Below are 13,536 nucleotides of genomic sequence, written 5' to 3'. Positions count from 1 at the left end.
GGCCCCTAACAGGGGCTGCTAGGTGGGCCTCTGTAAGAAAGAATGCAGAGGCAGGGTAGAAATGACTGTGTATTCCCTGGTTCCAAAGCGGGGCTGTGGCAGTCACCAGCGTGTCCAATGGGTCAGCAGACCAGAAGGGCCTCATCATCACTAGCCTCCAATATTGGGGAGCAGGTTGGTGGAGAGCTCCTGCAGACCCCCAGTGGCTCTGCTGAGTGGGGGTCTTGGGTGCCACTGGCAGGGGGAGTCTGAGGGTGGGGGTCTTGTGCCAAGCAGGACTCTGGAGGCGTGTCCACAGGGGCTGGGCTGTCTTCCAGAGGGTCCACACAGGCCTTTCTCTCCTTGTCCTCTGGCCTGTACTCTGGGTCTTGCAGGTTTAAGGGTGGGGGTGGCACTGAAGGCCCCACTTCTGGTGCATGGCCAGAGCCACTAGGAGGCCCATCTCCAGCCTCCCTAGGGCTGCCTGTGTCTGTATTGGGTGCTGGGGGCTCTGGGACAGGCCCTGGTGCTGCCTGGAGGAGCCCATCACCCAGCACGGTCTGTGAGGTACGAGCGGCGGTCAGCAGTGGGATCTGGCCTCGAGGTGCCCGTGGCCGGTGGAAGAGCCTGTTCCAGAGGCGGCCCAGTCTGCGACGAGATGGTCCCCTGCGGGAGGCATGCCGACGCATCTGTCGTCGCATGGCCGTGCGAAGGTTCTGTAGCACTGAAGCCTGAGGGTAGGGGAGCAGCTAAGGTAGGGTCCAGGCCATTCAGGAACGACTGAACAACCCTCAGCATGCCCGCTTCCAGGCCAGGGACTGATCTGTGCTTCCACCACCAAACCATATTCCCTTCCCCCACTCCAAACACCCTAGCTCTAGCTTGCCCCTAGGCCTCCTGGTCTTGGGGGCTCTCTGGGGTCCAGCAAAAAAGAAACTGGGCCTTATGCTCCCCTCCCCCCCGTCCCCCTGCCACACACACACACACACACAAACTTATGGAAGCTCACCTGGGATGCACTGTAGACAGGAAAATCCTCAACCGGTGGGATGAGGCCCTGTGCAATGAGCTGACCGTAGGATGGGGGGGCTTCGCGCCGCACAAACTCTGCCTCTAAGCGTGTCATTTGGGTCTCAAAGGCCCTGAAAGGAACGGGCAGAAGGGAAGCATGATAGGATAACATAAGAGCAGGATCTGGGGACCCCACCCCTCTATCCGGACCCCTGCATGCACACACAGAAACAGTCTTCCTGTATCAGGACGACCCAACCATAGCCTGGAATGTAGTGAGATTTTTCTCCAGGGAAACGGAAGAACTGGGGCTCCAGGCCACCACAGGGTGCCCACCTGTACTCCTGCGTGCGCAGGGAGTAGAGTTTGAAGGCACAGCCTAGGGCAATAACAAGCAGCAGTCCGCATACTAGGCTGCCAATGAGGGCGGCGGTGATGACCTTGCGGGGCACGGCAGCCAGGCAGCCATGCTCATCGCTGCCATCTTGGCAGTCCTCCTGACCGTCACAGCGCCACGTCTCAAAGATGCACAGGTTCGTACCACAGTGGAAGGTGCCCGGCTGGCAGGAAAAGCAGTTCTTCTCATCGGCACCATCGGGGCAGCTTTTCTGGTTGTTGCAACGATCGGCAGGTGCATAGCACAGGCCGCTACCACCCTCACAGGGATACTGGTCCGGAGGGCATGCTGGACAGCCCTGCTCATCTCGGCCGCTTGCACAATGCCACCAGCCATCACAGCGTTGTGGCTCTGAGAAGCAGCCCTGTTCCCCTGTGCTGTCGTCATCTCCCTCGCTGCTCCCACATGGTTGCTCCCACGGGAGGCAGTAGCCCTTCACCTGGTATGTGGCATTGAAGCCGTGACCAGCACTGCGAGCACGAGCATGGTAGGCCACAGTGAGGCGGCCCTGAGCTGCTTCCAGGCTCACGGGCCGGTGGTTGCTGCGGTAGGAAAGCGTTTGCAGCAGACGGTCCCCACGCTCGCCCAGGCCTTCATACACCTGGACATAGTCATCATAACCCAGTCGTAGCTCCAGCTGCAGCAGCACGCGCCTCGGGTCCTGCGTGTCCACCAGCCACGTGCAGTGAAGGTCCGAAGGCCCACGGGCGGCACCAAACAAGTCTGGGGAGGCGAAGGAACCATAAAAGCTGCCCAGCCGCCGGCCACATGCTAGGTCGGGGCAGCCAGCCTCATCAGAGCCGTCACCGCAGTCCTGAGTGCCATCGCAGCGCCGCTCCACGGGCAGGCAGCGTGTGGAGCGGGCTCCGCTGCAGGGGAAGGTGCCCCCGGGGCACAGGCTGCCTGGTGGCTCTGAGGCAGGTGCTGAGCAGTTACCCTCATCCGAGCCGTCTCCACACTCATCCACCATGTTGCACTGCCAAGGACCAGGCAGGCATTTACCGTTGTCACAGCGGAACTCATCTGTCTGGCAGGATGTCTGGCCCAGCTTCCCTGGAGACAAAGAGTGAGGCAGGGTGAGCCTCCTTCCAGCACCGGGTCTGAGGCTGGGAGCGGGCAAATGGATTCAGTCCCAGCTGGGTCTCTCTCTGTACACAAAGGCAGGGCCACCTATGGGGCAGAGGCTCACAGGTGAAAGGCTAGGTTCACTATCTCAGTTGAGATTAGGCTGAGGGCAGATTCGTCCAGCAAAGTGGGGTAAATAAGGCATCACCAGAATCGGCCCCACCCCCATCCTAGGATTAGCAGAGCTGGTAAAAGGGGCCCTTTCAGGAAATTGGGGCTAGTGGAGGACCTCGCTGGCATCACCTCGGATATAGGAGAGGCGGAAGCCCTGGGCCTGGCCAGAGCTGGAGGCGTCTGAGTGGAAGAAGATCCAGACGTGGTCACGGGCAGAGATGAAGGCGGGTGGGATGGCTGAGCCGCAGAGGCGGAAGGCCTCCTGGCGAGGAGGAGCTGCTGGGCCCAACAGGAGCCAGTCGAGGGAACACTGGTGAGACTCCTCTACATCAAAGTTTCGGAAACTGTGGGCAGAGAGGATCAAGGGTGGGTAGGCAGACAGGGTCCTCATGGCTGGCACTGACCAACAGCAGTCAAGCTGGAGTTCTGTCCCACCTAACCACCCTCCAAAATCGCCTGGCTCTGACCCCACCCCAGGGTCCAAAGGCAGCTCCATGAGATGTCATGGCATCCATGGGCAGCGTCCATCAGTCCAGCTCCCAAACAGCTCCCTGCCCCACTAGCATGCAAATAGCATCCCCAGCTCTGAACTGAGCACAGGGGGTCAGCAGCCCTCTGGCAGTTTCCCCTAAAGGGCGGTGACCAAAGACTCAGATCCCTCTCATCCTGAGTCAACTGGATAGCACAAACTCCCAGGATTGTGCCCTGAAGGAGGGGCTCTGTCCTGGAGGCTACTTGATGCTGCTAGCTTGGTGATGCTGCTAGCTTGGTGATGCTGCAGCTTGGTGACCACAAGTTGCCCAGGTGAAACGTTAGTGCCAGATCTGAGCCAAACAAGCAATAGCCACCAGAGCAGGCCCATCCCATTCCTGTCCTTCAGATCTACAGTCATTAGTCCTGGAGAGTGAGATGGGCTTCTGGATTTTAGCATGCAGCAATACGGCAGACAGAATGGATAGTGACCCCCTAGCCAAATGTCCCCATGACCTAGGTCAGAGTTTCTCGCTCCTCGGTGACACTCTCTAGCACCTCATCCTACTTCCCTCTGCCTTATACCTACAGCTCCCCTCCCAGTGGACCACCTGAGGTCCTTGCAGAAACCCTGATGTGGGCTCCATGCCACCCTAGCCTCAAGCCACTCCCAAAGGGTAGAGGGCAGAAGCCTGTGCTACCTCAAGCAGCCAGACTCCCCCACCAGCTCCCAAGACTCCCCTTTGGGGACCAAAAAGGAAAGAATCAATAGAGGAAGAGAGCCCAGCTCAGAGCACCTGACCAAGGAAGTGCTCAATTAAATAGCCATATATCTCACATGCCCACACATGCTTACAGCTCACACATGGCCATACAGGTCTCTCAGATGCCTGTTCCATACACCTACATACCTGTCACACACAGTACACATCACACCTGTCCATACCCATGTGTGTGCCCTTCGCACCTGCTAGGCACACACACATGTGCAGTCCCAGAGATGTTCCCCTTACCTGATAGTGATCATGTCACCACGGTCTCCTTGAATGTACCAGCTGCAGTTGGTGCCTGGAGGGTAGTTGAGGGGCCAGGCTGGGCTGTAGATAACCCCTCGACGTTCAGTGTGCTGTTCCAACTTCCCACTGCAGGCAGCTGTCGGGAGAGAAGGCTGAGAAATGTCCACCCACCTTTGGGTAGGAGGCATGTTTCCTGTGGGTGCCCCTGCTCGTGGCTTGAACACAAGTTTCCACTAAGCCCAGTCAGTCTACAGTTCAAGCATCATGGAAGCCATGTGTGGGTGGGGTTCAAGGAGGAACCCTCCAGACTTAAGGCAGTGTAACCCATTCCCGTGCTATACTGGAGTCTTGATCCTATGTGTCCAGTCCGTGTCCTGCCCCCATCTCAGCAGGGCTAAGAGCAAGACACTTTTAATTCCCCTTGGCATCATCCCACATGCAATATGACCTCAGTTTAGTGGATGTCTTGCACATAGGTCTTTGGCATGTAGGCCTGCACAGGCCATTAGATTTCCTACCTACCCATGTGGAACACACCCCCAGGGACGCTGGAGAGATGGATATGTGATTAAAAGCACTTGCTGCTCTTGCAGAGGATCCAGGTTCAATTCTCAGCACCCACACAGATGCTCACAACCATCTATAACTCCAGTTCCAGGGGATCTGTTCCCTCGTCTGATCTCCACGGGCCTCTGTACCCACACGGTACATAAACATATGCTCAGGCACACCCATATGCACATACAATGAAATAAACAAATATGTTAAATGACAGGGCCCAAGGGAAAAGAGATGCTTTGTCACCTGATACATTCTTTACTGGACATCTACTATGCACCAAGCAAACATAACAGGCATAAATAAGCAAGACTGAAAAATCTTCCTTGTGGATCTCACAAGTAGGGGATGAAAGAACACAGAGTTTATACAGAGTCCCTGGTGACATGAAGGGAGGTGGCGATGTCCAGACCTGGCTGCAGGTGGGTCTCATGACACCTTGAATAAACTTGGGACTGGGGACTGGAGAGATGGCTCAGTATTTAGGAGCACTTACTGCATTTGAGGAGGACCAGGGTTTGGTTGGGCAACTCATAACTACCTTTTACTCCAGCTCCAGGGGATCTAATACCCTCTTCTGACCTCCTGAATACATGTGTAGAGCCCCTCTTCCTCTAGACATATACACACACATAAGGAAAAAATAAATAGTTTTATTTAAATATATGTGAAAACAAACAACCAAACAAAACAACACTCGAGGTAGGCACCCTAACCAGAAAAAGAAATGGGTAAAGAAAGAGAGGGTAGGGCTGGAGAGATGGCTCAGCAGTTAAGAGAACTGACTGCTCTTCCGAGGGTCCTGAGTTCAAATCCCAGCAACCACATGGTGGCTCACAACCATCTATAATGAGATCTGACGCCCTCTTATGGTGTGTCTGAAGACAGGTACAGTGAACTTACATATAGCAATAAATAAATTAGAAAGAAAGAAAGAGAGAGAGAGAGAGAGAGAGAGAGAGAGAGAGAGAGAAAGAAAGAAAGAAAGAAAGAAAGAAAGAAAGAAAGAAAGAAAGAAAGAAAGAAAGAAAGAAAGAAAGGAAGGAAGGAAGGAAGGAAGGAAGGAAGGAAGGAAGGAAGGAAGGAAGGAAGGAAGGAAGGAAGGAAGGGTAAATTATTTCCTGGGCACACAGCTAGCAAGGGTAGGTACAGAAACCTCTGGATCCTTTGGTGGGCTCAGCCTTACTGCAGGTCCTGAGCTCACAAGCATTGATAGAGTGTCAACTGTATGCCACGTCGGGGATGAAGATAAAGCATCATTAGCCATCATGAGTGAGAGGCCCCCCACACCTGCCCTGCTGTACGGGTTCTCTCACGGCCAGGCAGGCCACCCTTACACTTGGCTACATCCCTGCCATGACCCTCAAACAGTTCTCTTATCCAGCCTGTCACGAAGGCTAGGCCCACTTTACAGATGGATGAGCAAGGCTCGGGAAGCAAAGAGTGACTCTCTTCTCCAAGTCTGGGTCCTCATCCTCCCACTGCAGGTGTCTGTTGTGTTGTCTCTGAAAGCGCATTCTCTCGCTCTGTGGCCTGAGTCTGGGACACTGCTGCAGGAGACCTCACTCTAACTCTGTGCATCCCTATCTTAGCAAGAAGACATGCTCACCTATCTAACAAACTGCCTTGCTTCCCCTGTGCCCAAGATCCCTCCCATGGAAGGGAGAACCGTTCCCCACCTCCTATCCCCCTCACTCCTTTTCAGCTTCAGCTCTGTGGCTCCCCTTCATAGGGAAGCCTACACACCAGATCACCCCAGCAGAGCTCCTAACCTTTGCCCCTCCATTCCTCCTCAGCCTCTGTCACAACAGTTACCTCCCTCTTGTTCTAGAAATTGCTTAATGACAAGTCCCCATAGGAGGGCAGGCTTGAATGCTCTGGCCTGACTGAGCCAGCACAGTGCCTGACATACAGTGGGTGCCCAGCATGGACTACTGATGGTCAGTCTAGTACCTTTTGAGCTTCCCAAGGGGGTCTGATCACTCTGTCATCCATGACCATGGAAATTTGGGCTATCCATTCTATTCATAAGAGCATCAAAGAATTTAGTCAGAAGTGCATCTTTGAACAAAGTGTGGTGGCACACACCTGTAATACTAGCACTTGAGAGGCTAAGGCAGGAGGGTCCTGAGTTTCAGGTCAGCCTGGAACGACATAGTGGGTTCTAGGCCACCATGAACTACATGAGACCCCAAGGGAAAAAAAAAGATGAGAGGGAGAGAGAGATGATAGATGATAGACAATAGATAGATCATAAATGGGTGAATAGATAGATAAGACAGACAGACAGACAGACAGACAGACAGAGGAAAGAGAGACTTGATGGGGGAGAGAAGATGAAAAGGAGGAGAAGGAAAGGGGAAGGACAAACAAAGGGAGGGAAGGAAGGCTACCTTTGTCCCTAAAGTAAGGGTGGTCATCCTCAGAGCTTTGTCTTTATTGCATCAAGAGTCCCACCTCAATGAGGTACGAGCCAGTTCCTTTGCTCCTGATGCTACACGTGGCCCTAGCATGCAGCCTTTCCAATGTCAGGGCTTAATCAAGGAAACAGGAGCCAAAACTAGCAGAACAGGACCTCAAGAGAACATGCAGGGTGCCCCAGTCTGGGCCTGACTCCTGCTGGCAGATAAAGCTAATAACTAGGGGATCTTTCAGAGACCTAGGCATCCACCTGAAATGACCTGGAGAGAGTGGTTCCTGGGTAGGCAGAGACCAGTGAGATTGGGGGTGTCTCTTCCTCATACAAAGAATTGATCAAGGTTCTAAATCAACATCTTGCTCTCTTCCTGCCTCAGCCAGACACCTGTCCCTGTATACCACATCTGGCCATTCATTCAGGGTCTAGGTGGTCTATCTGTCTAGATGACTGGACCACTGCCAGCCCACCCAAACCTTTCCACAAACCCTCTTGTATATAACCCCCACAGAATGTCACTGTTAACCATTTCTTCTTCTCTGGGGATGTCACAAGTACTAGACCAGGATTCTACAGCCACCTGCTGGGTCTTACATCAAGATGAGCAACAGTCTGCTCTGGAATCTGGGAGCTCCATGAAGGGCTCTTGTCTAGACACAACCTGGCAATAAGCTTGGCGATGTGTCTAGCTTGGCCAACACACCCTAAAACCCAGCTCTTTATGACAGCAGCATCATCTCCACCCTGGGGCCCAGACCTAAGCTGCCATGGCCATATGTATCCTTGAAGAAGGATACCCACCATGGCCATATGTCTCCTTGTAGAAGAATTGTTACCATGGCCATATGTATCCTTGTAGAAGGATACCCGCCATGGCCATATGTATCCTTGTAAAAGGATACATCTTATCCATCTGTAAAACAGTGCATGTTGCTTGCTATGGTTGAAAAAAATTTAGCAAGTGACAGTCTTGAGGCAGACAGTCATGTAATGGAACAGAACAATGGGGCAGAAGAGTCTACAGTGGAGTCTTGTGGGAAGGGAGGATTTGACAGGTTACATAAAGGTCAGAGCAGAGGCAGCAGGGCTGCGTTTGGGGATGCTGGCATAGGAGAGAGCATTGGGGTGTCAGGGAGGTCCCCGTGAGCTCGAGGGGGAAGCAGGGAGTGGTGCTGGACTCAGGAGGTAGTCTTTTGACCCAGGGAGTGCCTGACGTGGAAAGAGCAAGAGATAGGCTGAGGCACCAAAATCTATCTGGTGTGGGCTGAGAAGGGGCTGGGAGATAGTAGGACAATACCGAAAGTATTTGGAAATGCAGTCACACAGTCCATGCTGGGAAGGGTCAGCTAGGCCAGGAAGAAGCTGGTCAGCAATGCCTGATGAGTGTCAGAGGTGGATTTCAGGGAGACGAGGACCCACCCTGCCACTTGTCATTGCCAGGCAAGCTGTGCTTTTATCTCCCCAAATCAAGGGTGCCATACACAGGCTCAATGTGTGAACAACTACCTCTGGAGGTGAGTAAGGAGTGTGTAGGTCTCGCCTCTCAAGCATCGCTTCTGCAAACCTGGGGAACACATCTGGAATGCCCATAGACACCCACCAGCAGTGGAAGGACAGGTCTCTGGTTCACACTTGCAAGACACCCCTCCTCTCCCCCATCCCTGCCTCCCCCCCCCCCGCCGCCCCCCTCACACTGTACCCTGGCCAGAACCTGACCCAGTCAGTGCTTTCCTGGAACCAGGATGTGAAATTGGGCTGTCCTTTGTGGTCAGTACATCGGGCAGGGCGGGGCTGGTCAGTGCTGACTACAGCAGGGCCCTGGGCCAGCCTGGGTCAGAAGAGGAGGCCCAGCTGCAGAAAAACACAGAGCTGGGGTACAGAGAAAATTATAGGGACAAAAGCCCAGCCTTCTAGATGGGTAGAGCTATTGCCCTCCCCCATGAATGTCTCCCCCACACCTCTGCCTGCCCTCCCCACACCCCTTGTGATCACCAGACAAATCTACCCACCTTGAGTCCCAGTGGGCTCAGTGGCAGCCTGAAACCCGAAACCCCACGTAGCTCCTGCTTTGCCTGTGGCATAAGAGACAACAAACAAGTTCCAGGTCCCCAGACTTGGGGTCACACATCCTTGCTGACCACACCCACCCTGAAGTCCTTGCCTTAAAGCTCTTACCAGTTACTCAGACTTTGGTCACCCTTGGCTTACTTCTGAGGCAGGGTCTCTCTGTATAGCCCAGGCTGGTATGGAACTTGCAATCCTCCTGCCTCAGCCTCCCCAGTACTAGGATTACAAGCATGCAACACTACACCTGGCACTAAAACATCATTTTAGGGTTTGCTGAAGATGGCCATGTATTATTGACTAAACGAGCAAGAGATGGTGAGGTTTACTCAGTATATTAGTGATCGAGCAAGCTACCTCGGTAGACATCAGATCTAATCATTCTCCAAAGAGCGACAGCCCTTCCTCAACTGAGGATGAGTATCTATGGCTGCTCTTCCCTCTCTGGGCACCAGATGAGAGCTCAGAGATGGTCATCAGATGGCCAGCCAACACTGCCAGGCAAGAGGCCAACACAGGACTCTGCACTGCTTTTTCACACGCTGTGTCAACCTCTCTGCTGCAGGATGGCTTACCTGGGACAAGCCTTTCACAGGCAGAGCGGTAGATCAAGGGCTGCATTCCTATCCACCATCCTCCTGACCCTCACACACCAGCCAATACCTTCTCTGCCCTGAAGCATCCCAGGGTTAGGTACTAGCCTGCCAGAGCCTGCCCTAGAATTTGCCTCCAGGATTACTCTAACTGGCCATTCTAAGCTATCCAAGCTGTTTGCCTGATTGCTTTGCTTCTCTCTTGGAAATCCCAGTGAAAGCTGGGGCTTCTGCCTTCCGCTCATCCTTTGTCAGCCTGTCCAAACCCACTAAGACTTGAATCCAGGCTAGGCAGGGGCTTTCCCACTGACCTGCGCCCCCAGCCCATCATGGGGGATTCTAGGCAGGGGATCTACCACTGAGCCACTCCCAAAGCCCCTCATTGGGGGATTCTAGACAGGGTCTCTACCACTGAGCCACGCCCCCAGCCCCTCACTGGGGGATTCTAGGCAGGGTCTCTACCACTGAGCCACGCCCCCAGCCCCTCACTGGGGGATTCCAGGCAGGGTCTCTACCACTGAGCCACGCCCCCAGCCCCTCACTGGGGGATTCTAGACAGGGTCTCTACCACTGAGCCACACCCCCAGGGCTTCACTGGGGGATTCTAGGCAGGGGCTCTACCATTGAACTACATCCCCAGCCCTTCTAAAAAATATTTTAGACAGAGTCTCACAATGTTAGTCAGGCTTTCCTTGAACTAGTTCTGTAACCTAGGCAGGCCCTAATGTCAACTTTTCTGCCTTAGTCTCTTGAGTGGCTGGAATTACAAGCCTGTGCCATCAAACCAGTCTTAAAAGTCTGATTTTTTTTTAATAGTACTAACCTCTGTGGCACCATTAATATTATCTCTAGGTATTATTCCAGTACATGAGCATCCAGTGTCCCTAAGGTACCCCTTAGCCCACAAGAGGCACAATCTATCAGCTGTACAGGGCATTTGCTAGTTTGCAGTGGTACCAAGCCACAGAGAACCAGACCCCTTCTGAGCATCTTGCGTCACTGCTTCAATGGACCCTAACGGCTAGGTTTGAGGTAGTCTGGCATTTCACCTGTCTTGCCAAAGAAATCAATGTCACTAAATTTAAATTTGCTCAAGACCAACAGCTCCTTTTTGACACTGTTAAAATACACAGGTAAAAGTTTTCCCAACCTTGGGAAACATGAGGTACAGACATCCCCAGTGGTTGCTAACCCAGGGCAGGCAGGAGAAAGGGGCTTACTCACCTAAGGCGGGAACTGCACTGCTGAGCCTCCCAGTGAGAAAGAGGTTCACTGTGAAAGAAACAAAGAGGTGTCAGTAGGGGACAGTAGCTCTTGGAGTTCAGAGCCCATGTCTGGGCTAGGAGTGAACACAGGACAACACAGTTGAATTGAAGACACCCCCTCTTTATCTCAGTTGGCATGGCCCACATCACTACCAGAGACTCTCCCTCCCACCACCGTTCCTTCTGGGACAGGCAAAGGTGAGGAACTCAGAGGGTCTTGGCTGTGTCATCCTGTGTCATGATGACACTCATGCCACAGAATTCAGTGGTTTCCTCTCAGGTTTGAGGCTACCCATCCCATATGCTCAGTCCCAGGAGCTCTGCCTTTCAAGCAGCCTTCTACCACCTTGAAGAACTTCCTCCTTTGATGGGCATTTGGGGTAACAATACCATCATCTTCCCTGCACCCCATGATCCTAAAGGCAGAGAGCACTCTCCTGACACCAGCACAGTAAGTGTCCACCTCAGTAGAAATGTCCATTGCTTCAGTTGGCTCCAGGCTGAGACAGAGTCTAGGCCAAGTGAGAAGAACTCTAACAGCCTGGGGACCAGGATGCCCCCCCCCCCCATGATTGAGGCACTCATCTCAGGAGCAGTGATTCTACATTTGATGAAGAAATAGGGGCATTCACCCCATCTGCACCCCCAGGGCATTCTAGTTCTGTTAGACCCAGACACAGGCATCTCCTGAGCAAGGAAGCCCTCACCTTTGCCCTGCCCACCTGGGAAACACAATAGCCAGGACCCAGACACCATGAACACTAGCAGCAGGTGAAGCAGGAACTCAGGGCATATAAGCCACTGCTTAGATTAGCTCACATAGCCTGTGCAGTAGTCCTCTCCTGGACACTCATCCTTCTCTATTCCTGGAGGCCAGATGAGAGTTACAGTTTAAAAAGAAAGAGCTGCCCACACCCCTCACAACTTTGTCACTTCAGTGGTTTTAGGGAGCCTGTCACATTCCTAGGCCCTCAACAGTGATATCACTGGGTGTCCCCTAATGACCCAGCTCTTCTAAGGGCCTCCCTCCTTCATCAAGGTAAATAAAGAACCATGTGGGTTGGGGATTTAACTCCTTCCTTCCCCTCTTCTGCAATGGGCTCTGGGAAAGTGGACAGAAATTTTTCCTGGTCAGGGAAGGAGCCTTCTAACCTAGGTTCCAGTCCTGGCGGGTTCTTGGCCCTCCCCGGAACAGACACCGCGCCCCCCCCCCAACCCTCATCAGGGATGAACCGACCTATGACCATCTGGGTCTGGGAAGACACAATGAGAAAATGAGTTCTCACATCTGCCTCCCTCCCCCGCCACGAGCCCCCATGCTGAGTCCCCATCTTTTGGCTAGCTCCCAGGCCTGTCCAGGACTCCAGGCAGGAAAGGGTTCCTTCTTTAGGGAGCAGTAGTCCAGGCCTTTGTCCACAGCTCTGGAAGCCAGAGCACCGCTCAGGCAGGCCGGGCTGGAAAGCATCAGGAAGACCCCAGCCTCTCCCAGGAACCCAAGGCCAGCGTTCTCGTCCCCCAGCTCCGGGCCTGGGGTTCTGCTGTGGTGGGAGGCTCCCTCCTCGGCAGCCCAAGGGTGCCTGGACGCGGAAGCCATCGCAGTGCAGGCTCCAAGCCCTCCCATCCCGCCCGGCCCCTCGCGGCCCACTCACCCAGGCAGACGACTGCGAGCGGCGCCCTGGCGCCCGGCGCCCCCTCCGGCCCCGCGGCCGCGCGCTTCTCCATGCCGGGGCGGGCCGCGCGCGGACGCCTGCTGCCCTGCGGCCGGGGCTCCGCCTGGGGCTAGGGCTGGCGCGGCGGCTGCGGCCCGGGTGCGGGCGGCGGCTGCGGCGGCGTCTTTGTGCGGCGGCGGTGCAGGCCCGCAACGCGCGGGGCCACATCGGCCGCGGCGTCACGGGCCCCGCGGGGGCTCAGCGGCGGTCGCCAGGGAAGACCCTCGCCCGCCGCTGTCCCGGAGCCCCGGCCGGCGCGCCCAGCCCGGCCTGCGCACCGAGACCTCCGGCGCGCCCATGCCCCGGCGCGCCCTGCCCGTCGGTCCCCGGGCCGCCCGCGCTGCGCCGCACGGTGCCTACGAGGGTACGTCGCTCGGTCCGTCCGTCCTCCCGGCCGGCCCCTCGCCTAAGCCCGGAGCCGGGAGGCCGCGCCGCGCCAGCCACGTGACGCGCCCGCCGAGCCGCAGTGGCGCTGACAGGGCGGGCGGAGGCGGCTGGGGCGGGCCGGGGGGCGCACGCCCCGCCTCGGGGTGCTGGACAGCTCCACGCACGCGGCTCCGGCCGGAACCCGCTAGCTCTGAACCTTGGCTCTGCGATTAGGGCTGGCATTGCGCCTTTGGTCCCGGGAAGCGCTCGCCTTCGCCCTTTGATCCCAAGATCTGGTCTCTTTCCCGAAGCCAGGCGACTGTGCTGGGAAAGAGAGGGAGACTGAGGTGGGGTGGCGTGGAAAGGGCTGCTGGGGGCCAAGACAATGAGTCGAGGCCCAGGGCTGGGACTTGACTTCTTCCTAATGCAATGCGTTCCTGGCTGATTTGCTT

At 55.2% G+C, this 13,536-nt stretch overlaps 1 protein-coding gene across 2 annotated transcripts; it reads right to left on the bottom strand.

Moving 5' to 3' along the window:
* Positions 1–51: 51 nt before the first annotated feature.
* Lrp3 (LDL receptor related protein 3) lies at positions 52–13,153 on the bottom strand. Of its 2 annotated transcripts, XM_021166388.3 has the most exons (8): positions 12,659–13,153; positions 10,969–11,016; positions 9,097–9,159; positions 4,111–4,249; positions 2,756–2,970; positions 1,327–2,440; positions 989–1,121; positions 52–710 (listed from the first exon to the last, which is right to left on the bottom strand). In XM_021166388.3, the coding sequence occupies exons 1-8, from the start codon at positions 12,729–12,731 to the stop codon at positions 123–125; spliced, it is 2,373 nt and encodes a 790-aa protein (XP_021022047.1). In that variant the 5' UTR covers positions 12,732–13,153; the 3' UTR covers positions 52–122. The 2 variants fall into 2 exon arrangements, with proteins under 2 accessions (XP_021022047.1, XP_021022048.1); XM_021166389.3 differs by lacking the exon at positions 9,097–9,159.
* Positions 13,154–13,536: the final 383 nt, after the last annotated feature.

The sequence above is a fragment of the Mus caroli genome, unplaced genomic scaffold, assembly GCF_978045245.1.
Source record: "Mus caroli unplaced genomic scaffold, Mus_caroli_1 scaffold_8, whole genome shotgun sequence".
Lineage (NCBI taxonomy): Eukaryota > Metazoa > Chordata > Mammalia > Rodentia > Muridae > Mus > Mus caroli.
The sequence above is the reverse complement of the archived record's forward strand: the minus strand, read 5'-3'. Positions and strand labels throughout refer to the sequence as shown.